This window comes from Rhinolophus sinicus, linkage group LG01 (genome assembly GCF_036562045.2).
Source record: "Rhinolophus sinicus isolate RSC01 linkage group LG01, ASM3656204v1, whole genome shotgun sequence".
NCBI classification, from domain to species: Eukaryota; Metazoa; Chordata; class Mammalia; order Chiroptera; family Rhinolophidae; genus Rhinolophus; species Rhinolophus sinicus.
This window is the reverse complement of record NC_133751.1, coordinates 1,809,560-1,827,454: the sequence shown is the minus strand read 5'-3', so window position 1 is coordinate 1,827,454 and position 17,895 is coordinate 1,809,560. Positions and strand designations below refer to the sequence as shown.

Genomic DNA, 17,895 nt, shown 5'->3' with positions numbered 1-17,895 from the left:
GATTGAGTTCTAAAATAAAATGAACACTCCAGGTGTGTAAATAAAATGAAAAGTTATATTTATGTAAAAGAACAAACTAGACTGATGGAAATGTTTTACTGTCAACTGGGATCTTTAAAATAAATCCTATATGATTTTAAAATTAGGTTTTTCACGAAAATACCCCCTTCTCTAAATTTATTAATCCCATATGTCAGGCTGTAAGACAATTAATACAGGTTTGCTGGGATTCTGTGACTGGAAAATGTGACACGGTGACTTTGATGCTGCAGGTATCCCATTTTCATGGTTTACTATAAAAGTCATTTTTCACATTATTTTGTAATATATTAGACTAAAAGCATTGTATTAAGATTGTTTAAAATGTAAGCATTATAATTCTGAAAATACACATTTTAAGAAGAAACTTTGCTGACTTGAACTCGGTTCTTTTGCTGTGGGGTGAAAACTGAGTGTGCAGAGTTACACAGTTTTTCTTATTTTCTCTCCCTGACCCTTGTTTCCGAGTCCAAACGTAGATTAGTCACTTTGGCGGGAGCATTAGGGATTTGTTCTCATGGTTTATTACCCAGTAGCTCACGAGAACGAAGACACTTGAGTCGTCAGAGGTTTCAGAGTTTTTTTGTAGACATATTTGCCAACCTAACCTTTGACAAAGTATTATAACTGCCTCTGTGATGGTTGGTAGCGTCGCTGATACAGTTTCTTCGGGAAAGAGTGGTTTTCCACGTTGATTCAGAATCCCATTATTTTTGGTCCCCCTTTCATAATCCGAAGCTACTAAAAGAGCGCGGGGTCGGACCTTCGCATCCTCCTTAGTGCATGAACGGTACTCGGGCGGCAGGGCGAGCCCGGCCCAAGCCCGTGAAGACGAGAACCTCCCCGGAATGCGCCGCCCAGCTCCCCGCGTAGGTGCTGGGCTCCGGGGCAGCGGGGGGTGGGGCTCGTGGGCTCAGGCTCCGCCTCGGGGCGGGGACGGGCGGGGCCTGAGACCCTGGCTCCGCCCCTGGGGGAGTGGGCGGGGCCTGAGACCCTGGCTCCGCCCCGGGGCGGGCGTGGGCGGGCCCGCAGGCTGGGACGCCGCGCCTCCGGGCCGCGTAGGGCGCTGTGGCGGAGGTCGCGGGGCGCCCCGGAAGTGGTTGCTGCGCGCCGGCTGACGGGCCTGCAGAGGCTGCGCGGTGCGACACGTGCTGTCTCCGCGATGAAGTTCGCGTACCAGGTGAGCGTCCTCAGCGACGGGGAGTCCGGCTGGGGCAAGGGCAGCGAGGCGGTTGCTTTGCTGCTCGCTCGGCGGCCAGCGGACGGGGCCTGGGTGGGCTCGGCGTCCGGCAGCCCTGTCCTCACCGTGTGGCCTCCTGAGTGGGGCGGGAGCGGCGGGCCCGGGTCTGCAATCCCGGTTCCCAGAGGCCGCGCAGACGCGGGAGGTGTGTGGGCGCGGACGAGCGGGGCGGCGGGAGCGGGCGCCCCGACGTCGCGCTGCCCTCGTCTCCTCCTCCTCCTCCTCCTCCTCCTCCCTCCTCCCTCCCTCCCTCTCCCTCCCCTCTCCCCTCCCTCCCTCCCTCTCCCCCTCCCTCCCTCTCCCCCCCTCCCCCTGCTGCTGGCGTGTGTGTCTTCACCGAGCTCCACACGCTCCGTCGCTCCGTAGCCCCGCCTCCGGGGCCTGGGCTGTGAGGGCACCGAGGGCAGAGGCCGTGCCCGCAGAGCGATGTGCGGGGAACCTCACATTTGATGACTGACTCGATGAATGAGTTACTGCTAGGACGCTGGCAGGCGACTCTGCTCAGGAAGCCGTGCGCCCACGAGGCGCTCGGAGCGCTCGCTGTTGCATTGCCGCAGCTGTTCTCTTCCCGAGACGTGGGCCCTGTCCTCCCTCCCCTGGCAGACACCTGTCTGTGCAGCTTTCCCTGCCACTCGGTAGGGCTTCGGCCCTGGGCGTTGCACTCACCCGTCTTCCGCGCTCTTGCTCAGGCCTGGGCCGCATAGGTGCCCAGCAGGTGTCTCGGGATGGTCAGGGGCCCTGCACAGGCCCTGTGCCATCTCCTGCACTGGAGGCCTCACGTAGCCCTTTTCTGAAGTTGACGCTCTGTTTTCTTTCCAGTTTTCAAATTTGCTGGGGACAGTCTATCGGTGTGGAAACTTAAATTTTACGTGTGATGGAAATTCAGTTATCAGTCCTGTGGGAAATAGAATCACTGTATTTGACCTTAAAAAGTAAGTCCGCTAAAATGACGTTAACAGTAGCAGTCATTGTAGTTGGCAGGTAAACATCGATGGCGGCGTCTTCCTCAACTTCCTTTTAATGGTTCACTCGTTAATTAAGTCCAGCGAGGGGACCACAGGACTATGTGGAGTGGACCTGGCTGTGGAGCCCAGTCTCTTTGTTCTCGTTCCTCAGCTAAACCGCGTGTGTCCAGGTCGCTGTGACCTTCAAGGTAGAAGTCCTGTGTCTGCTCATTGTGTAGCAGGCACTGGGGGCATGGAAGCCGCCGTGGACTCCTGCTCTCAGCACAGTGCTTGCCGCACGTGACTTCTGCCTGCTTGGGTGCCCGAACCAGCGTGTGACTTTCATAAGGGGAAGGACTGAACGGGCTGTCACCACCTCCCAGACTTGTGTGGCCTGGGCGGGATCCTCCTGTCACAGACTGTGTGGGTTTCTGCCCTGTTCTGCAGGCCTCAGTTTTTCTGTCTGTAAGATGGGACAACAGTACGAGCCTTCTCTGCAAGTCCTTTGCTAAAGAGCCCAAGAGCGGTGCCTGTGTGGGGTGTGCCCAGGGCTGGCTGCTGGCATGGTCATTACTGTCACTGTTTTGTTTAAATGATATCTGAGAGGGGCTCTCTACAGTAACAATCACGTTCATTGAAGAAAAATTGGAAAAATAACAAAATTAGACTCTAACCTAATAGTTACTTGTCTTTAATATTACTTATTTTTCAATTTTTGCGCATTTTCCTATTTCTGTAAAAAGTTTTAGATGGGTGAGCTGACCTTGCAGTTAATCCCTCCCATTGGGCAGTGAGCTTGCTTCTGGCTTTGTCTCTCACGCCATCCTAGTCTTCCTGGGATGCAATCCTAAAAGCAAAACTGACACATCCAAAGCCTGTTTTTAAGCTATTTAACATGCTGTCCAGAACTTTGTCCAGGGACATTGCCTTATTTCCTTTCCCTCCAGCGAGGAGCAAGGATTAGTGATGAGCTCTGGCCCAGGAGCTCCCGGGGACAGGAGGTGCATGAGGCGGGGCAGGTGGGCTGCTGGTCCCAGCCTCTCCGTCTGACGACATGACACCAACACTCGGCTCTGCTTTTTGTCTCAGCAACAAGTCCAACACTCTGCCCCTGGCCACGCGGTACAACATCAAGTGTGTGGGGCTGTCCCCAGACGGCCGCCTCGCCATCATCGTCGATGAAGGTGACGCCTTCAGCCCAGAGATGACAGTGGTGCAGGGTGGTGACTGGTGGCACTGGCTGGGGGGTGGGTATGGGCGTCAGGGTGACAAGAGGCCGACTCCAAATCCTGCTGGGTCCGCACCCCTGTTGCTCCCATGTCTGGAGCCCTGGTGTGTAGGCGTGGGGGTGGGTGGACGTGCCTGGGCTCCTCCCTGGCTGTGTGCCCTGGGCCTCAAGCGGGAGCGGGGCTGTGTGTGGTGGGTGGGTGGGGGCGCTTTCCAGAGCTGTGCTGCTGCAGTGGGAGGCGAACCTGCATGCAGCTAAGCTGTGTGGGGCGAATGGCCATTACCGCGTTCCTCCCTTTCTGCAGGGGGCGACGCGCTGCTGGTCAGCCTGGTGTGCAGGTCCGTGCTGCACCACTTCCACTTCAAGGGCTGTGTGCACAGCGTCTCCTTCTCCCCTGATGGCAGGTATGGCCTGTGTGCTCAGGATGGGCCGTTTTGTGGAGGGCTGGCGCTGGCTCGTGTGGACCTGGTGGGGTCACTGTGGGAGCCTGTGCCAGGGCCTGGTGTGGGCCGGCCAGACAGTAACGGCTCGGAGTCCAGGCTCCTGCAGGGCGCCCCAGGCGCAGCCCCTCCCTCCGCCACTCCAGGGCTGGCCTGGCTCACAGCAGGTGTCATGGCCTCCAGATAGCAGGACTGTGAAGGAGCCCCCGACTCGGAAGTCCCAGTGAGGCGGGTCTTGTGTGGGGACAGGTCCAAGGCCCGAAGGAAAGGGTTGTTCCCAGGTTGCTCAGCCCTGGGCTGACCGGATCCCCATCCACGTCCACACTCAGAAACCCCCAGCGTGGCATCCGAGGCGGAGGCCGTTCCTTGGTGCCTGTCACACAGGGTTGGTGTCTTCCTTTCAGTTCCACCCGGAGCTGTCTGAGCTGGTCCTGGCCTTGGTGACCAGACTGGCGGGAGTACCTGAGGGGGCCTGTCCTAGGGCTGAGGTGTGGCAGCACCGCGGGATGGGTCCCTTCCCTGGGTCTGCATCTGTCCTACTTTGGCCTGGGTCCCCTTGGGGCCAAGGAGAGGCAGGTGCCCAGGTTTGCCTCATAGGAACCTGGCCTCAGCAGGTGCGCCGTCCGCCCAAGGCCCTGAGCTGGCCTCAGGGCTCACTGGTGTTGAATGCTGACTGCTCCCGTTCCTGCTGCAGAAAATTTGTCGTCACAAAAGGCAATATTGCTCAGATGTACCACGCCCCTGGGAGGAAGCGAGAATTCAACGCGTTTGTCCTGGACAAAACCTACTTTGGGCCCTACGACGAGACCACATGTATTGACTGGACAGACGACTCTCGGTGAGGCCTGGGAGGGGCCGTCAGGACGCCTGTCACCAGCCCCTTGGCACACCCGAAGTTTCCGTCTGAAAGGCCCTCCTGAGACTTGAGGGGTCTGGGTGCAGGGAGGGCTCCTATTGAGTTAGGGCCACGCAGCCTGGCCTTGACCTCTGAGACCGGGGAACAGAATCTGGTCCTTGAGGAGGTGTGCTCTGGCCAGTGCGCTGAGGCCAAGTTCACGCTACCAAATGTCTAGAGGGCCGTGGTCAGTGTGTTCGTTGGTGGGCTTCTCCCAGCGTGGGTGCTGGGGTTGCCCTGGCCCATCCTTTCACAGCCGCCGTCCCTATCCCAAATCATCCCCAGAGGCACCTCAGAGCAGCTGCCTTTTTCTCAGCTGCCCTGCATTCTGTGGTAGGGAGGCTGACGGTGGCTGCCGCTTTGTATTAATACATGGGACCAGCTGTTGTCATGAACGCCAGGCCACAGAGTGGTGGGGGGACGTGGCCCCAGGCAGTGTGTCAACCCTCGGGCAAGCTGCAGAGTAGGGTGGGCCCCCCAAGGCCGAGCCTTCCTGCCTCTTCAGGGAGGCGTGAGGAGCAGGTTCTCCAGGCAGCACCCAGCAGGCCGGTGGTTGGTTTTGCCCACCACATGCCTCCGTAGGGACTGCTTTTCAAGGAGGGACAGTGACACATGTCCACCGATGCTCCTGGTCCCAGAAGACATAGGAGGGAAGTGGGCAGTGCCTGTGACCCGTCCCCCGTCCCCCTGGGCTTGGGCGGCACTCAGCTGGGAGCCCCCCGCACGAGCTGTGTTTCCTCTGCAGGTGCTTTGCGGTCGGGAGCAAAGACATGTCTACATGGGTATTTGGGGCCGAGCGCTGGGACAACCTCATCTACTATGCGCTGGGGGGACACAAGGACGCCATCGTGGCCTGCTTCTTTGAATGCAGTAGCTTGGACGTACGTCCCTGCACCAGAACCCCTGGTCCCATAGCATCCTGGGTCACAGCCGTGAGTGGGGTGCTGGGCCCGCCTGGAGGACCCTCCTGGTCAGCTGGGAAATCAGCAATGGCTGTTGGCTGACTTGGGAGTCGCCTGACCCGGTGCTCAGGGGCTTTGGTGGAACGGCTGAGGCCAAGACAAGCTCTTGTCACGCTGCCTGCGGTCGGTGCGGCCGGGGGTGAGGGCAGCCCACGCCTACCCGTGTGCTTTCCTTTGCAGTTGTACACGCTCAGCCAGGACGGAGCCCTGTGTGTGTGGCAGTGTGACACCCCCCCTGAGGGCTTGCGGCTGAAAGCCCCCGCAGGCTGGAAGGCGGACCTGCTGCAGAGGGAGGAGGAGGAGGACGAGGGGGAGCGGGAGACCACCATCCGAGGGAAAGCCGCGCCGGCTGCGGGGGAGCAGCAGGGCAAAGTGAAGTACTCACGGCTGGCCAAGTAGGTCCTCTGCCGCAGACAGACCTGGGCGGGAAGGCTCAGAGGCACAGACCAAGGCTGTGGCTCTGCGGGCTTATCCCTGGGGACCACCTGAGAGGGCCTCGTGTCCTGAGCACGGGGCCGGGGGCTTTGGGAGAGGAGAGCTGTGGACGTGAGGAAATAGGGAGTCATCCTCAGAGGAGCGAGAGACAGTGCGGTCGGGCTAGCTGGGCCGCTGTTTGGCATGGAGTGAGGGCCTGTGGCCTGTGGGTCCCAGGCCTGGCTTGTACCAGCCTGGCTCTCTGGCCCCTCCCACAACTCTGCTGTTCCCCATTTATTAGGTACTTTTTCAATAAAGAAGGCGACTTTAACAATCTGACAGCTGCAGCGTATCACAGGAAGACCCACCTCCTGGTCACTGGTTTTGCTTCTGGAATCTTCCACCTTCATGAGCTCCCAGAGTTCAACCTGATCCACTCCCTGAGGTGGGCACCTCTGCTCTGTGTGGCAGCTTCAAGCGCTGGCAGGGGAGCGGACAGAGGCCATGCCGTGCCTGCCCTGAACACAGGCCCTGGAGTGGCCAGGAGTCCTGGGTGGCTGCTTGGATGGCTTCCCCAGACACCTGCCCTCACCTTTGGCCTAGCCAGGTGGGAGGTGGGTTGGAGGGGATTCAGGTGTTGCTGCCCTCGTCCCCATCTTGGACACGTAGTCCCCTCCCATGGGCTTTGGTCCCACGTAAGGTTTCCAGGAGGGAATTCTCACCCATTCTCGTGAATTTTTTTCGCTTTCTCTTTCCTGAACCCCGAGAAAAGTTTATCGGGAAAATCGGCTCCTTGAACCTAGTAATGCCCACAATGGGAAATAAAATAATACTCACAATGTATCTCTTAGACATTTTTCCTATTTAGCGTTTGGGGTTTTGGGTGGGAATTCCCGCCTGTTCTCAGGAATGTTTTTTCGCTTTTCTGTTCCAAGTTGGTTGGGAAATCGGGAGGATCGGCTCCTTGAACCCAGGTGGCTGGTAGTATTGGGCTTCACTTTGTGGAAATGATTCATCGTGGAGAACAGAAAACAGTTTATATTTCGGGATTCGGAAAAAGGAAAGCGAAAAAAATTCCTGAAAACGGGCGGGAATTCCCGCCTGGAAACCCTAGTCCCGTGTATGGGTCACATCGTTTTTATTTTTCATTTTGGTTTTTTCCCTTCTGTATCTTGGGAACATAGAGAAAATCAAACCTGGTTTCACAAAACGACAGGCTCAGGGTTTTGAACACAGGGCATCACTCTGGATTTTCTGATGCTTTCAATGCGCTGGGTTCATTGAAGGGGGTGGGGAGAGGTGGGTAGGCCAGAGCACCTGGCCCTGTCCTTGCTTGCCCGGCCACCGCGCAGGTGAGGACAGGAGGCTCTTCCTGTGCTCACCCGGTCCTGCTCTCTGCTCAGCATCTCGGATCAGAGGATCGAGTCCGTCGCCATCAACAGCTCTGGGGACTGGATCGCCTTGGGCTGCTCAGGTCCGTCTTCCCGCCGGGTTGTATGAGAACAGGATGGCGCTCCTGCCCTGGGATGCAGCCTGTGGTCCCTCCAGGGCCTGGGCCTCCCCTGGCCTTGGGCGATGCCTTCAGGGGCCTGTGTGAGCAGAGCAGTCAGCGGGTGGCTCGTGTGTGGAGGACCAGTCAGTGAGACTTCCAGAACACAGGCTCCTCTGGCGGGTTGCATGGCGGGGCCGCTGTGTCCCTGCCGACTCCTCCCTCAGCGGGACGGGCAGTCATGGTGCCAGCATGAGTCAGGGCCACACGGGCCCACCCGGAATCTCAGGCAGTCGGTGTGGTGAGTGGGTCCCCAGCATCCCGCCCGTGTGCTCCTCAGGACTGGGCCAGCTGCTGGTGTGGGAGTGGCAGAGCGAGTCCTACGTGCTCAAGCAGCAGGGCCACTTCAACAGCATGGTGTCCCTGGCCTACTCCCCCGATGGGCAGTACATCGTGACCGGCGGGGATGACGGCAAGGTCGGTCTGGTCAGCAGCAAGGGTGCGTGGCCTGCGTGGGAGGAGCTCTGGGGCCTGTCCTGGCCTGTCCTGCGTGCTGGGGCACGGGCCTGTGGCCAGGCCCCACTGTGGTTCAGCCTAGAGCTCATGGGCGCACCTTGCCGTGTCTGGGCTGGACAAAGGGTGTTGACACACTTCCCTGGGTCTGAGGGAGAGGGTTTAGGTGTCTCCCTGTTTGTGGCCCAGGGTCCTGTAGATATGCAGCTGCTTGGCTGACGGGTCTGCGGAGCCAGCTGCCACCCTCAGCCCCAGGCGGGTGCTTGCTGCAGCTCCCAGGGTGACACGGCCCCCCACACAGTGCCCCACCCTTCCTCGCTTGGCCCGCAGGAGGACACATGGGGCAGGCGGCCTCTCCAGGCCTCCGTGCATGTGCGGGTCCCTGGGTGGGGCTGCGCACGCATGTGATCTCAGGCCATCGCCCACCCACCCTCCCTGGCTGTCTGCCACAGGTCAAGGTCTGGAACACTCTCAGCGGGTTCTGCTTCATCACTTTTACGGAGCACTCAAGCGGGGTCACCGGCGTGACCTTTACCGCCACCGGCTACGTCATTGTGACCTCTTCCATGGACGGGACCGTGAGGGCCTTTGACCTTCACAGGTGACTTTCCTGCTCAGGTTATGGCTCAGAGGTTGTCCCTCTGTGCTGGGCTGTGAGAGGGAGGCTGAGGGATCCAGCTAGTTGGGAAGCACGTGCTGTGGACAGAAGCTCAGGGGTGAAGCCCCAGCACTCAGGCCCTGGGAACACATGAGGGTCGGGACCTCGGCCAGCGATGCCAACCCTGCTCCTCCCTTCCTGCAGGTACCGGAACTTCCGCACCTTCACGTCCCCACGGCCCACCCAGTTCTCCTGTGTGGCGGTGGACTCGAGCGGGGAGATTGTTTCTGCCGGGGCCCAGGACTCCTTTGAGATCTTTATCTGGTCCATGCAGACCGGCAGGCTGCTTGAGGTGAGGGAGCCTCTCTGGAAGGGGCCGGCTGGGGTGGGGGGCACACGCCACCTACAGTGAGGGCACCTCCAACTGACCTAAGGACGCGAGTGGGACGGAGGTCACTGTTGACGTGTGTTTCCTGGCCTGGCCCCCTCCCGGTCCCCTCATCTCAGCCTCGGCCACTCGGGCCGTTTCGGCAGCCACAGTGTGTGCCCGCCCCAGTGTGCAGCACAGCACCCCCGAGGCTCTCACCCCTTAAACCTCTGAATCGCTGTAGGTCTTGTCCGGCCACGAGGGGCCCATCAGTGGTCTGTGCTTTAATCCGATGAAGTCGGTCCTGGCCAGCGCTTCCTGGGACAGGACAGTGCGGCTGTGGGACATGGTGGACAGCTGGAGGACCACAGAGACGCTGGCGCTGACCTCTGACGGTAAGCTGCCAGGGGGGGGGGGGGAGCGGGTGGAAGGCCTGGTCTCAGTGTCGTCCCACCGTCTTGGTTGTGAGTTTGGATGTAAGCCCAGCATCCCCAAGGACCCTGCAGCTCTGGGCGGGCTGCCCTGTCATGTCACCTGGTGTTAGCTGGGGAGACAAGGGGCAGGAGAGCAGCGGGGCCCGGGCTGCAGCTTCCGCCACTCAGCGCTCGCCTGTGGGTTCGCCACTGGCCCTGAGAGGCGGGCTGGGTGGGCCCTGCCGCCCGATCCGGGGAGTGGCTTCCCGGTGCCCAGCCGGGCCGAGCGTGGGTGTCTTGTCGGGATTGTTCTCCCCTGCTGCAGCAGAGGTCACTGGTCATGGCAAAGACCGGACATGTTTGCCAGCTGCACAACTTGCCGGTCTCTGCAGGGTTCTCTGCTTCCCTGCGGTCCCCCCAGCTCTGAGCCAGGCTCTTAGCAGGCGGCGTCCTGCCTCTGGAGCCTCCACACTGGCCTCCACCACCACTTGTCTGTTTGCAGTCGGCCCTATGGTTCTATCAGAACCTTTGCCGTGACCTCTGTGGACTTACTTCTGCCCAGCCGTGCCGCCCACCAGGCTGGCCTCTGCCCAGTCCTGCCTGTAACCATCCTGTGGCCCCTCCTGGACCCCCCTGCTCCTCTGCATGCGCAGCCGCCATGGCTCTGAGCTGTTGGTGCTGGGGCCCGGGGCCTCCCCAGAGGGGCGGAGTTTCTCAGGGAGCGCTTGTGTGCCCCCATCCCCACCCCACCCCACCCACAGCTGTCCGTCAGGGAGCGTGCTGGTGGTGAAGACGAGCGAGGCTGTGGCCCGTGTGCTGGAGCCCGGGGTCTTCCTCAGGACCTGATTCTGCACCTCTTTCCAGCTCTGGCTGTGACCTTTCGTCCTGATGGTGCAGAGCTGGCTGTGGCCACGCTGAACTCACAGATCACCTTCTGGGACCCCGAGAATGCCGTGCAAACAGGCTCCATTGAGGGCAGGCACGACCTCAAGACGGGCAGGAAGGAGCTGGACAAGGTCACCGCCAAGCACTCGGCCAAGGGGAAGTGAGTGCCTCGTGGGAGCAGCGTGGGGTGTGGGGCGTGGGCCGTGGGCCGTGGGCCCTGCCCTCGGAGCCCAGGAGCCTGTCAGCTGTTTGCCAGAGGACACATCAAAGCTGTGTTGGGGTTTGCGGGTAGGAGGCTGCGGTGTGCTTGCACTCGGTGGGCTGTGTGAACGCTGCTGCTCTGAGCAGCATTCGAGGACCGGCAGTGCGGACGCCCCTGCTCAGTGTTCGTAGGCCTGTCCCTGGGAGACCGATCGTGGGCTGACTTTCAGTTCCTGAGGAACCACCAGACTTGTCCCAGGAGGCCGCGTCATCTCCCATGCAGGGTGGGAGGGTTCTGAGATCCCCCGGCGTCCCCGCACGCCTTTCTGTCTGCTGTTGGAAGTTATAGCTGTTCCGGGGGCTGTGGGCGGGATTCGCGGTTCTGATGTGCATCTCCCGGCCGCTGTCCGTGAGCATCTTGGGGGCGGACTGGCCATTGGAATGTGCCTTTGGAGAAGCGCGTCTCCAGAGCATTTGCCTGTTTTAGTTGGGGCGTCTGTCGTTGAGGCACGAGAGCCCTCCATGTGTCCAAGATCGGAAACCCCGTCAGGATGTGAATTGCAGACACCTCCCCCCTTCTGTGGGTCGTCTTCACTTCCTTGCTGATGTCCTTTGAAACACAAAGGGTTTTATTTCGAAGACACCCAGTTGGTCTATTTTTTTTTCCTGTTGCTTGTGCTTTTGGTGTCATATCAAAGAATCCGCTGTAAGACCCAAGGTCACTGTCTCAAGTCCTGTGAGCAAGTGGGATAGTAGGTGCCCGGTTTCTGGCCCTGTGAGCAGCCACGGGGAGGGTGGCCCCCTTTTCATTCTGACTTCAACAAGGACATGCCCTGATGAGCCAGGCAGCCCTTCTGTGCGGAGGTCGTGCCCGTGGGAGGCTGCAGTCCCCACCCCCCACGTGGGCGTGCTGCTGCCTCAGGGAGCGGGCACTGGACATTCTGAGCTGCAGGTTCAGGGCCCGCAGGCGTCTGGGCCATGAGCCGTGGGGGAATGTGGGTGGGAGGGCCGCGGTCTGCGGGCCCTGCGTGGTCACTGAGCCGCTATCCCCCTGCATCAGGGCCTTTACCACTCTGTGCTACTCCGCCGACGGTCAGAGTGTCCTGGCTGGAGGGAGGTCCAAGTTCGTGTGCATCTACCACGTCGGGGAGCAGATTCTGAGGAAGAAGTTTGAGATCTCTCACAACTTGTCTCTGGACGCCATGGAGGTGAGCGAGTGCCGGGCTCCATCTCCGCTCAGGGGCTATCACCTGGGGTCACGCTGTGAGCGCACGAGGCAAGTGTTTCTGGAGGAACGTGTCCTCGGCATTTCCTGAGGATGCGCGGCCAGGATGGGCCTGGCAGACGGCAGCTGCAGGAGCAGCCTCCGCCGTGTGTTGGCAGACGTCCCCCATGTGCGCCCCTCTCTTCTTGGGGTCCGTGTCCTGTGCGTGTTCCAGACAGAGCTGGGTCTCCTCCATTGCGTATGCACACCAGCAAAGGGGGAGACGCGCCCTGCTCACCCCTGATGGCGAGACGACTTCCGGGGTTTTGCTTTTCTAGGAATTTTTGAACCGAAGGAAAATGACAGAGTTTGGCAACCTGGCACTAATTGACCAAGATGCTGGGGAGGAGAATGGAGTCGCAGTACCATTGCCAGGAGTCAGGAAAGGTGAGCGGAAGGCCCTTATGTCCCCCTGTGGGCGTAGGTAGGCTGTTGAGAACGGACAAGGACAGCCAAAAGCCCACACGGCACGGTGTTGGCGGCAGCTGACCCACCTGCCACCTCATTCCAGTCCTGGCTCATGCCCACGCAGGGCACCTGAGGCCTGCCATGCACTCGGGAGCCAGGGCACCTCAGCACCTGGCTGGGGGAGGACCGACGGAGCTGGTGCAGGTCCCGAGCGCTCCCTGCACCCCGTGGCGACCCACCTGCACTGTGTGCATCCTCGAGACCGCACCGGGAGCGTGGTCCCTCATCCTCAGTGTTAGAGCGCTGGCCCTCCCCGCTGCGGACATTCTGATTGTCACAGCCTGGCGGGTGTGTTGCTGTGGGTATTGAATGTGGAGAGGCCCGGGGTCTGCAGGACCCACATGGACCCAGCCCCACATAGTGGTCGTCCCGAGCTTGAAAGCCCCCTGCAATGTATTTCTGGGGGGCATGCACAGAAAGTGCTCTAGCAAGGGCTCCAGGTGGGTGGGGCTGGGCAGCAAGGAGACGGACTTCTCATGGGTCACCTTCGTGTCACTGAATTTCATGCATGGGAACATGTTCTCCTTTGAAAGCTAACTTGACAGTAAGTGCCAGAAAGGATGCATGTGACGACAGAGCCCAGGGAGTCTGGGCCTCCACTCCAGAGCTGCTATGTGCAGTCGTGAGGCTGGTGCATTGCACCAGTGGGCAGGTGGGGCGGGAACCACCCTGCCTCCCAGTCCTGGGCTGGGCGGGGACCTCTTCCAGGGAGAAATGAGTCATCTGCCCACCAGGCTGGAAGCCCACAGGCGCATCCACTCCAAGGGCTCAAACGTGGAGGCCAGAGGTGCCTGTGAAGCCACATCTGAGGCTTGGGCACAGGGCTCACCTGCTGCATCTGCGATGGGGCGCGAGGGCCAGGGCAGGACTACCGCTCACAATGGGCCCACAGCCACCCCTGCCAGCCAAGTAGCCCTAGTGGCCCTCCCTTGTCGGGTGGGTGGCAAGGGTTGTGCTGCCCTGTAACTGAGAGTCGTTCCTTTGGTTTCCAGGTGACATGAGCTCTCGTCACTTCAAACCTGAAATCAGGGTGACTTCGCTCCACTTCTCTCCCACTGGTAAGCCCCAAGCAGCGGGTTGTTGGTGCTGGAAGGGGTGGGGTGGGCGTGGGGGCCCACAGTGTGCACGACGGGCCTGTCACCTTTGCTCCAGGGACGAGCTCGGTCTCGGAGCTTCTGGCTGGCTCTGGGCTGCACTGTCCCCGTAGGTAGGACCTGGGCGTGTTTATCCACTCTGGAGGGTGGTTCTGAAAGCTGTGACGTCAGACAGGCCGCACATGAATATAGGCAGGCGGGTACCTGCCCTGAGCGCCCTGCATGTGTGCCAGTTGGGACTGTCCTGGGGGGCTGCCTCCTGGTCTGCCCCAAGTGCTTTGTTTCCCCTGCCCTGCCCCCGCCATCGAGAGTGTCCAGCAGACTGGCTCTGAGGGGCTGCTGGGGGCGGAGTCAGTGCCCCCAGGGCCTGGGACCAGTGGCTGTGTGCTGTCTGTAGACCACATGGTTTGTCTCAGCATCGGTGGCTGATCGCCTGCAGCAGACTGAGTGACAGGCAGTAGGGCCAGAGCAGCACATGACATGGTACGGCTGTGAGCCGGGGTGTGGACTGGCTGGGGAGCAGTTTCGGCGACCCTCTAGTTTTGTGAGGAAAGTCTTATAGACCAGCCACGCCAGCCGGTTTGCACATTTTGTCCCGGCACCACGGTGGAATTGAGATGGTGCCACAGGGATCACATGGCCTGCGAGGCCGGAAGTGTCTGCCCTCGACAAGAAGGTTTGCTGGGCCTGCCTGGTGCATGCCAGGCAGGGAGGATGTGTGCCAGTGGCCCGGGCGCTCGTTCTGGAGAGGACCTGGTGTCTGCAGCAGGAGCAGGAGGAAGGCGTCCCCATGCTCCTTCCGTGGCCGCATCGGGGACCATGGGAGTGGGTTCTCTGAATGAGGGGGAAGGTGAGAAGCACTGCTGAGGAGCCGCTTGACTTCACCTCGCAGGACGCTGCTGGGCGGCCACCAGCACCGAGGGCCTCCTCATCTACTCCCTGGATGCCCAGCTGCTCTTCGACCCCTTCGAGCTGGATACCAGCGTCACCCCTGGGCGGGTCCGTGCGGCCCTGCGCCAGCGGGACTTCACCAGGGCGCTGCTCATGGCTTTCCGGTTGAACGAGAGGAAGCTGCTGCAGGAGGCCCTGGAGTCGGTGCCCCCGGACGAGAGTGAGCGTGGCGGGCGGGCGGGTGGGCGGGCGGGCGCTGGGCCTGCCGTAGTGGACGCCCCGGCATACGGGGTCCTCGGCTGGCCTCCCGGTGTGGGTCCTCCCGGTGTGGGTCCTCCCGGCGTGGGTCTTCCCGGCGTGGGTCTTCCCGGTGTGGGTCTTCCCGGCGTGGGTCCTCCCGGTGTGGGTCCTCCCGGTGTGGGTCCTCCCGGCGTGGGTCCTCCCGGTGTGGGTCCTCCCGGTGTGGGTCCTCCACGGTGTGGGTCCTCCCGGTGTGGGTCCTCCCGGTGTGGGTCCTCCACGGTGTGGGTCCTCCCGGTGTGGGTCCTCCCGGTGTGGGTCCTCCCGGTGTGGGTCCTCCCGGTGTGGGTCCTCCACGGTGTGGGTCCTCCCGGCGTGGGTCCTCCCGGTGTGGGTCCTCCCGGTGTGGGTCCTCCCGGTGTGGGTCCTCCCGGTGTGGGTCCTCCACGGTGAGCCTGGGCCACTCCTCCTCTTCCAGTTGAAGTCGTCAGCTCTTCTCTCCCTGACTTGTACGTGGACAAAGTGCTTGAGTTTTTGGCTTCGTCCTTTGAAGTGTCTCGCCACCTAGAATTCTACCTTCTGTGGACTCAGAAACTGCTCATGCTGCACGGGCAGAAGCTGAAGGCCAGGTACGGTGTGCTTCCCGTGTTCGTCTGCTTTGCCCCTCGCTCCACCTGCTGGTCTTTGTGGACAGAAAGGGAAACTTGACCCGCGGGATGGGGGCCTTTACACGCACGTGCAGCACTCAGGGCGTCTCCGTTCCAGGGTGGGGAAGCTGCTGCCGGCCGTTCAGTTCCTGCAGAAGAGCATCCAGCAGCACTTGGACGCCGTCTCCAAACTGTACGTGTCCCTGGCGTGCTCGGTGGGGGGGGGGCACCTCGCCAGCTGGCTGCACACCAGGTCTGCGTCCGACTTGGGGACAAAAGGTGCTGCTGTTGCACGTGCTTGTTCGCTTGCTGCTGGTGAACTAACGCTGCCGGGCCCACCCCACAGTGGGACTCATGTTTGGCCGGCGTCACCTGTGGCCTGGAGTTGAAAACAAAGCGCTCAGTGAGTGGTTGCCACAGTTAGACTAGTGGAGGAGCCATCATCCCCCATCCCCGGGCAGTTTCTTTGTGGTTCGTGCGCTCTCTGGCCCCTCCCGGGAAGTCCTCGCAGCTTGTCCTCTCCTGGGGGCCCTCCCTCCCTGCCATTGCCTGGGCCAGTGGAGAAAGGTGGCGTCCAAGGTGCTGTTGTCAGGAGCGGGGCCAGCAGCCCAGCTCCGTTACCGAGGGTGAGTTTCTGCCTGTTGTGTCAGCCCAGTGTCCACAGACAGAGGCCTGCGTCTGGGCCTGGGGGCCCATGGTTCTCAGCCTTTCTGAGTCTAGAGCAAGCCCTTCCCCCCTGAGGCTTTTCTTCCCGAGTATCCTGGCTGCGTTCACTGCCGTACCCCGGGAAGAGCCTTCCCCTTGCGGACACTTCCCGGACTCAGAACCGTCCCATGGGCCAGGGCCTCTGGTTAGATCGAGCCCTGGTTTGGGGTTCATGTGAATGCATTGGTCCTGGACTTCATTGTCTCGGGGTTTATGCTGATGTCGGGGTACAGCTGGCAGCTGTGTACTGGTTTGGGGGAGGCTGTGGCTATGCTGCCAGGCCCACGAAGGTGCTCTGTTCTTGTTGTCCTTGTCGTCACCGTGGGTCTCCTACATTGAAGCGCTTGTGCAGTTTCTCTTTATTCTGATAATGTGGGGAATGAGTGTCCCTGTCCGCTCTCTGAAACGGCCGGTGCTTCCTCAGGTGTCTGGTGGAACTGACTGGTGAAGCCATCTGGATCGGGTCCAGGGCTGGGTCAGGAAGTCACTGGGTCCCCAGGGGCAGGGACAGGGACCAGAGGAGGAGACATGTGGGGCAGGTGGGGGCTCATGCAGCCCTGGCTGGTTTTTCTCGATCACAGGGAAGGTGGTGGGTGACGGGTGAGCCAGGGTTCTCAGTGGAGTAGAAAACACCGGGCGCGCTTACCCAGGTGCCTGCTCTGCACTTTACAGCTGTGACTGGAACCGCTACAACATGCAGTACGCTCTGGCCGTGTCCAAGCAGCGGGGCGTGAAGCGCCCCTTGGAACCGCCGCGGAGTGAGGAGGAGGAGCAGGACGATGACAATGACAGTCTGCACCTGCTTGGGGACGGGGACGGGGACGGGGCCGGGCTCGGGCTGCTGGAGTAGAGCTGGCTGCGTTGCAGTGCCACTCGTTTCGGTGAAGACCCCAGAGAAGGTGGAACCACGGCTACCTGGGCCCAGGAAGTGAGTGGAGGGCATGCGGGAGAGCTCTGGAACCACTGTCACCGAGGACTTGCTCTTCCTGTAAGGACCAAACGCGGGGGCAGCGCCATGGAGCGGGCTGACTGGTCCAGGACAGCTCGGGCTGGCTCGTGGCCGGGACCCCACGGTGTGAATAAGATGAGCATCTGCTTTTGAGAACGCTTTTCAGAGAGGCAGATGGCTTCCTATTTATAGACTCAAAATTTGTATGAAAGTTTATATTTTTAATATAGTTTTCATAATAAAACTGGAAAAGATGGAGTTTTCTAACATGTAAGTATGGCTTAAGTCTAAATTGGGAATGAAACATTTTTTCCTGAGTGTGATTGTCATGCAGGGGGATCAGGGCCCCCACCTACTGGCTCCTCCATGCCAGAAGGACAGGTGAGCGGGGTAGGGCAGGTAGTGGCCTGTCACACCCCAGCCCTCGGTCCCCTAATAGACACAGGGTCAGGACAGAGAGCATCTGCTTGACTCTGACCTTGGAGAGTTGCACAGGAGCCCTGGTGCTGGGACTGGATGGCCTGGGGAGCTTGCTCGCCTGCACCTGTTGCAGCATGGCTGCTGCCCTCCGTGGTGCCCTCAGGAATGGTCCCTGAGAGGCTGTGACCAGTTCCTCCACCACAGCCAGGCACCTGGTCCCCATGGATCAGGACCCTAGCAGACCCAGGTGCAGTACGTCCCTAACAGTGCAGGCCTGATGTCCAGCAGACCCCAGCCTGTCAATCATCGGAAGTGGGACCCACAGGTCACGCGACAGCACCCAGCTCTCCCGTGCTCACCTGAAAATGGAGCGATACCTGCCTATCTCCCTAGGCTTGTGTGCGGCTTGAGGGGTGAGGGGATGCATGTGACACAGTGCACCAGGAGCTGCTGCCACCACCACCATCCAACTGGAAAGCCCTCCACTGCACCCACGCCCGGGGCGGGGGGGGGGGGTTGTCTGACCCGAGTCCGGTCACCCACAGTGTGTGTGCTCAGGTCAGCAGAACTCGGGCCGTGTCATTGGGCA

At 60.5% G+C, this 17,895-nt stretch overlaps 1 protein-coding gene across 1 annotated transcript; it reads left to right on the top strand.

Moving 5' to 3' along the window:
- The first annotated feature begins 1,060 nt into the window (after nucleotides 1-1,060).
- PWP2 (PWP2 small subunit processome component) lies at nucleotides 1,061-17,144 on the top strand. The gene is made up of 21 exons (XM_019745764.2): nucleotides 1,061-1,219; nucleotides 2,099-2,211; nucleotides 3,313-3,407; nucleotides 3,756-3,855; nucleotides 4,586-4,729; nucleotides 5,532-5,667; nucleotides 5,929-6,143; nucleotides 6,464-6,607; nucleotides 7,566-7,636; nucleotides 7,992-8,128; nucleotides 8,617-8,765; nucleotides 8,967-9,114; nucleotides 9,374-9,524; nucleotides 10,407-10,587; nucleotides 11,689-11,836; nucleotides 12,171-12,279; nucleotides 13,353-13,418; nucleotides 14,347-14,565; nucleotides 15,064-15,214; nucleotides 15,351-15,425; nucleotides 16,610-17,144. Exons 1-21 carry the CDS (start codon nucleotides 1,202-1,204, stop codon nucleotides 16,785-16,787), a joined length of 2,748 nt encoding a protein of 915 aa, XP_019601323.2. The 5' UTR covers nucleotides 1,061-1,201; the 3' UTR covers nucleotides 16,788-17,144.
- Nucleotides 17,145-17,895: the final 751 nt, after the last annotated feature.

What these genes read in the sequence shown, in the direction of transcription:
- PWP2 (XM_019745764.2), top strand. An exon ending in CGCCATCATCGTCGATGAAG is followed by an intron (nt 3,408 to 3,755) that starts GTGACGCCTTCA and finishes CCCTTTCTGCAG; the next exon opens with GGGGCGACGCGCTGCTGGTC. An exon ending in GGGCAGAAGCTGAAGGCCAG is followed by an intron (nt 15,215 to 15,350) that starts GTACGGTGTGCT and finishes TCTCCGTTCCAG; the next exon opens with GGTGGGGAAGCTGCTGCCGG.